General features: G+C 36.7%; 1 protein-coding gene across 1 annotated transcript; it reads left to right on the forward strand.

Moving 5' to 3' along the window:
• The first annotated feature begins 5,783 nt into the window (after window positions 1-5,783).
• LOC116903044 (taste receptor type 2 member 106) lies at window positions 5,784-6,707 on the forward strand. Its single transcript, XM_032905346.1, has one exon. The coding sequence runs from the start codon at window positions 5,784-5,786 to the stop codon at window positions 6,705-6,707; it is 924 nt and encodes a 307-aa protein (XP_032761237.1).
• The last annotated feature ends 5,152 nt before the right edge of the window (window positions 6,708-11,859 follow it).

Raw genomic sequence — 11,859 nt, forward strand, 5'->3', positions numbered from 1 at the left:
CAGTAAGAAGAAATCTCCCAACTACCAAAAGACCTAGTCTACAGAGTTTCACTGGAGAAGACTATAAAGCATTTAAATAAATTATAAGACTCGTTAAACTTCTCCATAAAATAAAATTAATAGGATGGAGGGAGTAGGTTGTTGGTGGGGGAGCACCCTCATAGAATTAGAGGGTGGAGGATAAGAGCCTGCCAGAGGGGAAACAAGAAAAGGGGATAACATTTGAAATGTAAATAAAGAAAAATTTCAATAAAAGAAAAAAATTGAAATAACCACATTTCACACAGCCAGTTTTGCACAAGTGCCAAACAGAATAAGAACACAAGAAAACAACAGAGAATTGAAAGTTGATACCTCTGATAATCATGAATGTTAAAATTCTCAAGAAAATATTTATAATCTAAATTCAGTAGAATATTTTAAAAGTTCATTCTCTACATTAAAGCTGTGTTCACACCATGTGTGTTTTTCTGTGATTGAGCTACCTCACTCAGGATGATACTTTCTAGTTCAATCCATTTGTCTATGAATTTCATGAAGTCATTTTTTGATGGCTGAGTAGTACTCCATTGTGTAGATGTACCACATTTGCTGAATCCATTCTTCTGTTGAAGGGCATCTGGGTTCTTACCAATTTCTGGCTATTATAAATAAGGGTACTATGAACATAGTGAAACATGTGTCTTTGTTGTATGTTGGAGCATAGGAGGGGATATGAAGGCAAAGTTTAGAGCAGAGACTGAAGAACAACCATTCAGAGCCTGCCCCACATGTGGCCCAAATATATACAGTCACCAAAACTAGATAAGATTGATGAAGCTAAGAAGTGCATGCTGACAGGAACTGGATGTAGATCTCTCCTGAGAGACACAACCAGAACATGTCAAATATAGAGGCCAACACTAGCAGCAAACCACTGAACTGAGAATGGGACCCCATTGGAGGAATTAGAGAAAGGTCTGAAGAGCTTGAAGGGGCTTGAGACCCCATTAGAACAACAATGCCAACCAACCAGAGCTTCCAGAGACTAAACCACTACTCAAAGACTATACATGGACTGACACAGGACTCCAACTGCATATTTAGCAGAGGATAGTCTTGTTGGGCACCAGTGGAAGGGGAAGCCCTTGGTCCTGCCAAGATTGGACCCCCAGTGCTAGGGAATGTCCGGGTGGTGGAGTAGTAAGGGGGGATTGATGGGGAGGAGAAACACCCTTATGGTGCAGGGGGAGGGGATAGGGAACTTAAGGACAGGAAACCAGAAAAGGGAAAAACATTTGAAATGTAAATAAAGAAATCTATCCAATAAAACAAATGCAGTTTTCATCCAAGGATAGAAAGATGAATCAACACAAGAAGAAGAATTTAAGTAATACAGCACATAGAATAAAGCACACATGGTCCATTGAATGATAAATGTCCTATATGGGCTTAGGTGTTTGAACACTTGGTCCCTAGATAGTGACTCTGCTTGAGGGCTCAGGGAATAGGTGATGCATCCTTACTGGTATAAGTCCATCACAGGTAATGGCTTTGAGAGTATATACACTCACCCTACTTTCCATTTGCTTTCTCTTCTTCATGCTTGGAATTAAGATGTTATCTCTCATCTTCCTTCTCCTGTCACTATGCCTGGCACATTCTGCTATGCCAAAATGGACTCTTACCCTGAAAAAACTGAAAATGCAAGTAGATTCATTCTTCTTTAAGTTTATTTGGAAATAATATTTTATCACAGCAAAAGTAATTTAACTAATACAACAGAGAAATTACATGGTTATAGCAGTATATGTACAAATGACTTTTTACAAAGTACAACATGCTTCCATGATAAAAGTCCTGAAGAAATAATAAAAGAAATATAACTTAACATAATTAAGATTACATGTGAAAAATCATGCCAATACTATACAAAGGGAGAAAAAACTGGAATCATTTCTACATTTAGGAATGAGACAAAAAGGATTCATTTTCCCCACATTTAGTGCAGTGTGTAAAGTCCTGCCTAGAACAAGATAAGAGAAGTAAATAATACAACTACAAAAGTCAAATCATGTTTTAGAGATGACATCATCTTAGAATCAAGAAAAAGCAAACAAACATTAGAATTGATAAATACTTCTAGGAAAATGGCAGGATATAAAATCAATAGACAAATCCAGTTGCTTTATTACCAATAAAAATCATACTCAGAAATAAATCAGCAGTGGGGGAAAATATCTCATTGACAATGCTTACAAAACTACCAAGGAATAATAATGACCAAGAATCTACAATGAAGAAATCAAAACATTTTTTTAAAAAATCAAAGACACTAGATAATAAAATAAGTTCTTGTGTTGATAAATTAGCATAGATGGAACTGTCTATATTGCTGAAAATAATGTGTAGGTTCAATGAAAAAAATCATAAGAATTACAATGACTTTCATCACAGAACTGGATTAAAATACTAAAATTATCTGGAAATACAATATCCAAATAAATCCTAATCAAAAGACCAATACCATATAAATCACATTGCCTAATCACAAATTATACTAATTCACTGTAACAAAAACAATATGGATCTTCAAAAGTCATACTGTGAGACCAATGAAATAGAATAAACAATACAGAAATAAAGCCACACAGCTGCAGTCACTTAATCTTTCTGACAGTGTTGTCAAAACATACACTGGGCGTGGAGGAGCAGCCTCCCTAACAAATGGCATTAGGAAAATATATCCACATTTGAAAGAATGAAAGTAGATTCATACTTCTCAGTGTTCATGAAAATCAATTCAAATTAATGCAAAATGTAAAACTTCAGATCAGAGAGAGGAAAATGGGAAAAATATTTCAAAATATAGGTGCAGGCAGGGACTCTCTGACCAGGTCTGTACTATAATGCACAAGAATTAAAAATGGCAACTAAGATTACATGAAATTAAAAAGCTGCACAGACAGTGAGTTGAGTGAAGAAATGGCCAAAAGAATGGGAGAAATCCAGTTTCTCTCTCTCTTTCTCTCTCTCTCTCTCTCTCTCTCTCTCTCTCTCTCTCTCTCTCTCTCTCTCTCTCACACACACACACACACACACACACACACACACGAGAGAGAGAGAGAGAGAGAGAGAGAAGCAGAGACTGACAGAAAAAGAGGATTAATATCTATAATAGGTAAAATTTTTAAATGTGAAAAACAAACAATCCAATCAAGAAACAGGCTAAGGAAATAAAGAGATAGTTCTCAAAAGAATAAATTCAAATGGTCAATAAATATCTAGAAGTTTTTTTCAGCACATTTAGCCACCAGGTATCTTAAATTTTCCATGGATTTAATATAGTCCCATCTTTTGACACTTGGCAATAGAACACATGCTGTTAGTGCTCCAGTCAGACAATTCCATCCGATGTCTTGAAGAATGTGTTTTTGTCTAGAAGTATCCGTGTTTGGGGTTTTAAATTGGAGTCTCTAGTTTGTTTCAACTGAATTTTGTACAAGGTGAAAGATATAAATCTAATTTCATTCTTCTGCCGGCAGATGTCTGGTTTTGACTGAATTTGTAGCATGAGTAAACTTCTGACCAGTGTATGTTTTGTATCCTTTGTCAAAATTAAGATGGACAAAATCAAGGTGCTATAAATACTAATACAGAGGAGTTCTTATCAACCATTTTATTCAACTATGTATTCTTGCAAAGTGAGTTATATGTACTGGTGTAACAGTCAAAAGCATGTTATGAGAATAGCCAATGGTTTTCTGATTCGAACTCCTCAACATGATGGAATCCATATCTGATATTTCCTACCACATCAAAAACTGAGGGTTACAGTGTGACTTTCTTTCTGGGAGAAAAGTAGAGAGATAGATGGAAATTAAAACTGAAAATTCTACCTGCATAATACGATAGCAGCTCATTGTATAACATGTATAGGCCCCTTACTAAGCACTATTCTGTCTGTTAAACCCTTCCATTTCAGTGTTACTATTTTTGTCTGTCCTACTTAACAGTCAGGAAAACTGGGACAAAGAAAGGGTCAGTAACCTGGCTAAGGAATATATGTCATGCAAACATGTGCCTGTATTATCTTATATACTAGGTGAGCATGAAAGTAATTTGCTAATGACTGAATCAGTACAGATGAGCATGTGTGTTCTCCTATACATTCCTTTATATCCCATGCATATAGTGTTGGGCTTAGGCATATGTATAAATATATTTGCATGTACAGAATGCATGTAGGTATGTTGCACATATATGAAGATGTTAAATTAGATTCTCAGGGCCTAAAGTCCTCCAGTTCTTACATGTCATTTACTCTTTAAATTACTGTTATTCTCATACAGTACTTGCCATCACTCACTCTGATTACCTTCCAATAATAGATAATACTCTGTACATTCAGGGTGATAAGGATATTGATCAAACACCAGTCTTTGTGAGACTGGTCTTTTTCCATTAAATGCAATGCAATAATTATTACTATGCCTATCTTGCTAAGTATTTGTAAAGTTTCAATCTATTAATCTAAATTAAGTGCCATCTGTGAAACCTAAGTAAAAGGTTAATAGAAGGGACTGGAGAGATGGCTCAGTGGTTAAGAGCATTGACTGTTCTTCCAGATGTCCTGAGTTCAATTCCCAACAAATACTTGGAACCTCACAACCATCTGCAATGAGATCCGATGCCCTCTTCTAGTGTGTCTGAAGACAGCTACAATGTACCTATATATGATAAATATTTTTTTTAAAAAAAGGTTAACTGAATTACTGTATAAGCAAATTATATCATTCCTGGGCATCTATCCTAAGAATTCTAAGTCAACATGCCATAAAGATATTTATAAGTCTATGTTTACTGCACTACTAGTCACAACCAACAAGACATGGAATCAGCGTATGCTGATCTTTCAATAGATAAATGGGTAAAACAAATGTGATGTATATACACAGCGGAGTTCAACGGAGCCATAAGCAAGAATGTCATTTGAATGAAGATGAAATCAACTGGAGATACATCATGATACTTGAATGAAACTGTCCTTGTGAAGCTGCTATTCCTATATGTAATAAACATATCCCAAGAAAAATGTATAAAACAGTTTTAAAGGTGTAAATTTCATCCTATCCACAGCAAAACTTAGATTTTAATTAAAATTGATTAATTTAAGTGTGGTTTATTCAAATAAAAATTATAATTTTTTTACTCTCTTGGGGGTTTTTTTGTATGATGTTGGAGATTTCAGAGTTTGTGAATTTTATTTTTATTTGTGAATTCTTATTTTGTTCTCCAAACCAGTCTGAATCCCCTGGGTTTAAGTGATTCCCGTTACTGTTTCCCAAAGTGTTAAAGGTATAGTCAGTTTCCATCAAGCCCAGCTAACAATGAGTTGCTATGGAAAGGGATGAAGTGCAGTGCTAGTTTTGTTGGTTTGGATCTTGTCAGTATACGTCTAGCATTCCCATATCACCATTCAGTTTATTAAATGCAAATCAGTGTCAGGGGCCCTAGTAAAATCCATGAAACAGAGACTTTCATTTGCTTATTAACAAACTACAAGAAGACAGTATTAGTCTGCACATATTCTGTAAACAATCTGCACCTTAAAGAACAGAGTAAATGCCATAAAGATATTTCTGATTCCACTACAAGGCATTACTGGAACACTCTGAAGTCTATAAAGACAGAAGGAAAACATTCTTCTGTCAAGTTTCCATGATAAACAACATTCCTCAGCAGGTAAAATGAAAACTTAAAAGTTATAGTTGCAACGGAAGTAACCTTAGGGATCTGGAAAGATGCTGACCGTACCAGAAGGCATCCTCCTTTGTTTTGTAATTAGTGGTTCAGTACTGGGAGTTCTAGGGAATGGGTTTATCCTGCATGCAAACTGCATTAACTGTGTCAGGCAGAAATCCTCCACAACTGGCTTTATTTTCATGGGCTTGGCTATTTCCAGAATCTGTGTCATATGTATAATAATCTCTGATGGATATTTAAAATTATTTTCTCCACACATGGTTGCCTCCGATGCCCACATTATAGGGATTTCTTACCTGTGGATAATTACCAATCACACAAGTACATGTTTTGCCACCATCCTCAACCTCTTCTATTTCCTGAAGATAGCAAATTTTTCTCACTACATCTTCTTCTGCTTGAAGAGAAAACTCAATACAATATTTATCTTTCTCCTGGGATGCTTATTTATATCATTGTTAGTTGCTTTGTCACAAACAGTGAAGATGTTTAATGATAAATTGAAGCACAGAAATACTTCCTGGCAGTTTTACCTCTATAAGAATGAGTTTGTTGTAACCCACATTCTTCACAACGTTGGAGTCATGTTCTTCTTTATGGTGGCCATCATTACATCCTTCCTATTAATTATTTCACTTTGGAAACACAAGAGGAGGATGCGCATGTATGTCTCAAGATTCAAAAGCCTTAACACAGAAGTTCATGTGAAAGCCATGAAAGTTTTAATTTCTTTTATTATCTTGTTTATCTTGCATTTCATAGGTATTTTGATAGAAACATTGAGTTTTTTTCCATATGAAAATAAACTGCTACTTATTTTGGGTTTGAACTTTTCATGCATATATCCTTGCTGTCATTCATTTATCCTAATTCTAGCAAACAGCCAGCTGAAGCGGGCTTCTTTGAAGTTACTGAAGCAATTGAAATGCCACAAGAAAGACAAGGATGTCAGAGTGGCATGATAGAAGACTTACATAAAAATTAATAGCTCCAAGAAATAGCGTTACGTGGAGATTGTGAGATCTCTGAAGACAGTTCTCACTCCTACATTTTTACATTGATTTAAAAATAAAAGTATTGCTAGACATCATGGAAAACTTCTGCAATACTGTTTTTGGAGAAGGAGAACCACTAAAAATATGGTTAAGCAGTTATAAGCACAAACAGCTCTTTCTTTTTATTTAATTGTTTCTTATTGTCCCTCTAAGACATGTTTTCTCTGTGTAGCCTTTGCTGTCCTGGAACCCACTGTAGGTGAGGCTGGCCTTGAACTCAGAGATCCATTTGGCCTCCTAAGTGCTGAGATTAATGGAGTGTACCACCATGCCAGCTATACAGTGGTTTGGGTAGGTTTTGTTTCATTTGATTCTTTGTTTGTTTGTTTGTTTGTTTGTTTAGTTTTTTTCTCATATATTATATCCCAGCAGCAATTTCATCCCCTAGCTCCTCTCCTCCCAGTCCCTCTCCACAACCTCCCCATCCCGAAATCCATTACTCCTCTATTTCCCCTCAGAAAATGCAAGACCTCCAGAGATATCAAACAGAAATGGCATATCAAGTTGCACTAAGACTCCTCTCATATTAAGGCTGGATAAGTCAAACCAGAAGGAGGAAAAGGTTCCCAGAAACAATCAAAAGAGTCAGAGACAGCCTCCATCCCCACTCTTAGGAGTCCCACAAGAATATACCAAGTTATACAATCATAACAGAAGACCTAGGTCCTACCCATACAGGCTCTCTAATTATTGTTCAATCTCTGTGAACTACTATGAGCCCGGCTTGGTTGAGTTTGTGAGTTTTCTTTTGGTGTCCTTGACCCCTCTGACTCCTACAATCCTTCCTTCCAATCTTCTAAAAGATCTGTCCAATGTTTGGCTGAATGTCTCTGCATCTACTCCCATCACTTGCTGAATGAAGCCTTTCTAATGCATGCTGGGCTCTGTTCTATAATATTCTGTTATAGCAGACTATCATTAAGAATCATTTATCCTTTTACTGCTGGTTGTTTTGGTTCCATTCTAGGACTGTGAACTATCCAGCCTCTGGGCTCTGAGGCAGTATCAGGGATGAGCCCCATCTCATGGTGTGGGACCAGTGGCTTCATCTCAAGTTGGGCCAGTCATTGGTTGGCCATTCCCTCAATTTCTACTCCATCTTTACCCCTGCATATCTTGTAGGCAGGATAAATTGTAGGTCAAAGATGTTATAACTGTGTTTGTGCCCCAATCCCTCCACTGGAAGACTTGCCAGGTTACAGAGGATGGCTGGTTCAGGCCAATACTTTCACTATTTAAATCCCTCATATCTTTGCTACTATAGTAACTTTGATGTAGTCACATTGATCTTAATGGCAGATGGATGGAGCTCTGTGAAAAACAACCTGCAGAACCTAAGAAACAGGGGAGCAAAGCACTAGAGAGGGAATCTACACTCCTAAGATGAAGTGATTTCAGATACTGAAGTAAATGAATGAACGTAAGTTAAGGAAAAATTGTGCTACAGAAGATGCTAAGAATGGAGTACTACTCAGCTAACAAAAACAATGACTTTATGAAATTCATAGGCAAATGGAATGCACTAGAAAATATCATCCTGAGTGAGGTAACCCAATCACAGAAATACACACTTGGTATGCATTCAATGATAAGTGGATATTAACCGAAACCTGGAACTACCCAAGATGCAATCCAAAGACCACAGGAAGCTCAATAAGAAGGATGACCAATATGCAGATGCTCCCACTCCTTCTTAAAAGTGGGAAACTATCCAAGGAGGGGATATGGAAGCAAAATTTAGAGCAGCGACTGAAGGAACAGCCATTCAGAACCTGCCCCATAGGTGGCCCATGTATATACAGCCACCAAAACTAGATAAGATTGATGAAACTAAAAAGAGCATGCTGAAAGGGACCGGAAATAGATCTCTCCTGAGAGACACATCCAGAGCATGTGCAATACACAGGTCAATGCTAGCAGCAAACCAATGAACTGAGAACAGAATCCCCTTTGGTATAATTAGAGGAAGGATTGAAAGAGCTAAAGGAGTTTGCGTCCCCATAAGAACAACAATGCCAACCAACCAGAGCTTCCAGGGACTAAACCACTACCAAAAGACTATACATGGACTGACCCAGGGCTCCAACTGCATATGTAGCAGAGAATTAGACTTGTTGGGGCACCAGTGGAAGGGGAAGCCCTTGGTCCTGCAAAGGTTGGACCCCCAGTGTAGGGTAATTTTTGGGGGAATTAAAGGAGGTGGATTGGGGGAACACCCATATGGGGAGCTTATAAACAGGAAACCGGGAAAGGGAATAACATTTGAAATGTAAAGAAATATAACTAATAGAAAAAAAAAAGAATTCATTGTTGTCTTTGGCCAAGAGACAATGGGCTGAACTTAGGATATAATCTGGGTATAGTATGAAATTTTCCACATTATGGTTTCAAACACACATGCACATTTAGGTGCATACACACACACACACACACACACACACACACACACACACACCTCAAAGATTTTTTAAGTGAATTTTTATATCAAAAGCAGTAAGATAACAATTTCTTATTTAGTTCATTAAAAAATATGTGTGGACCATACACTTTAGAGAGATGTCTGAACGTTTCCAAACAAAAAGGCTTAATTTGTTTTTGGTATGAAGTTTCCATATTAATATTTTTATGGTTTTGTCTGCATATATGTCTGGATATCACATGTATCCCTGGTACCCACAGAGGCCAGACAAGATTGTTGGATCCCCAGTCACTGAAGTACGTTATAGATGGTTTTGAGCCACCATGTGTGTGCTGGAAAATGAATCCAGGTCTCTGAAAGAGCAGCAAGCACTATAAAGCACAGAGCTGTCCATTCAGCTACAGAATAACATTTTATTTTATCTTTTAAGTATAAACATCTAGTTTTTATAACAGACAACAAAGTTAACAGCAATAAAACGAATCATTTAGTATACCATATAATGTGTTACATTAAATTTACACAATGATATATATATATATATATATCACATACTGTTTGTATCATACAGTAATTCAACAACAGGAATATCAAAACAGGAATCCAAGTAACTATTACTCATGCACAAAACATGCATATATCAGTATTTTAAAAATTCTCTTTTACATAATACTGTTTACCAAAAACTTTTTTAAAAATGTAAAGCCCTTCCAGACAAGTCAGTGGTCCAGTGGGGAGTGAAGTGTACTACTGTTTAGGCCAGTGCTTAGGTGGCACAAGTGCTTGGTGAGAGCAATTCTGGGTAAAATAACATTTTAAATCTTGAATCTTATTATGTATTTTTATCAAAATTTACCAGATTAGCATTTTGCTTTAAAATTATTTACAAAAATTTGAATATAATTATGGTTTTATAAGACACAAATACTAATATATATGATTTTTTGAGGAAACTCTCATTTTTTAGTCTAGGCTTACAACAAACTCCCAACAATCATCTTGCTGTGTTCTCCCAAGTGCTTGGGATGCTAGACTCCTGACAAAAAAAAGAAACAAAAAACAACAGCAACTTCCAAGGTCCTGCTTTAACAAGAGGTGTTTGAAAGTGAGAGTGGTTAAAAAAATTACTTCAAGTCAAATCATGGGATACAAACTGAAGTCCTATGTTCTGTAAGGCAAGTTTCTCTTGCTATTGCTAAAAAAAATAATAATAATAAAAAAATAAAAACACGCTCATCTCTTGCAGACCAAAAGCCCAGTTGTTCATTTATATATCAATTCAGTCTACTCCAGGTTCCCTTTTGATCAGCCCATGAGTTGTCATCCCCTGACCCCCAGTCCCCTGAATCTTAGAAAAAGACAGCAAGCATGTATTTTTAACATGGCAAAAGAATTCAGATATCTGCCTACCTTGTTAAGCACAAACAATAAATAAACTGGATAGGACCCTGCCCTGAAATTACCATTCCTACCACACCTGTGCCTAGATCTCAATTCCCTCTGTCCTTGACTGACCTTGAATTCAAAAATCTACCTGCCTCCATAAGCATAGACAATAAATTTAGCTGGGTGGAATCTTGCTCCACTCTTAAATCTCTGTATCATTCTTTAGTATCTTTCTGACAAGATGTCTCATAGTGCAGCTACCTTTGTTCTTTGGATCTGTGAATTTCCCTATACAATTCATGTTGCATCCTTATATTTTGCATAGTTGACAAATTATATATTTTTAAACTCATATTTTTAGAGGTTTTTTCCACAGCCTTAAGGGCTGTAAAGAAGATCTCAACATTAACCATTTTTTGCTAATACATTAGCCATAGGCTCACTTACCTGACTAATGCTGTCTGTGATTATCATAAAGTTATTAGTCTTAGCAAAGAAGACATTTCACAAAGAAGGAACATGAAAGTATGTACATTATTATACAAACAAACTGGCTCTATTCTAGGGGGTGGAAACCATGGTCCACCATCCCTACCATGGCCAAAGCAGACTTGGTAAGAAACAACAACAAACTTTTCTTGAAGCAACAGTTTCATACATATGGAAATTGTAGTGTTGAACAAGGCTGTAGTACAATTGATGGTACTAGGAAGAAAAATATCAAGCCATAACTAAAAATCTGTTGTTATAGCAAATGCTGGTGAGGATGCGGAGAAAGAGGAACACTCCTCCATTGTTGGTGGGGTTGCAGACTGGTACAACCATTCTGGAAATCAGTCTGGAGGTTTCTCAGAAAATTGGACATTGAACTGCCTGAGGATCCAGCTATACCTCTCTTGGGCATATACCCAAAAGATGCCCCAACATATAAAAAAGACACGTGCTCCACTATGTTCATCGCAGCCTTATTTATAATAGCCAGAAGCTGGAAAGAACCCAGATGCCCTTCAACAGAGGAATGGATACAGAAAATGTGGTACATCTACACAATGGAATATTACTCAGCTATCAAAAAAACAACGAGTTTATGAAATTAAATAGGCAAATGGTTGGAACTGGAAAATATCATCCTGAGTGAGCTAACCCAATCACAGAAAGACATACATGGTATGCACTCACTGATAAGTGGCTATTAGCCCAAATGCTTGAATTACCCTAGTTGCCTAGAACAAATGAAACTCAAGACGGATGATC

The sequence above is a fragment of the Rattus rattus genome, chromosome 6 (genome assembly GCF_011064425.1).
Source record: "Rattus rattus isolate New Zealand chromosome 6, Rrattus_CSIRO_v1, whole genome shotgun sequence".
Taxonomy (NCBI): Eukaryota; Metazoa; Chordata; class Mammalia; order Rodentia; family Muridae; genus Rattus; species Rattus rattus.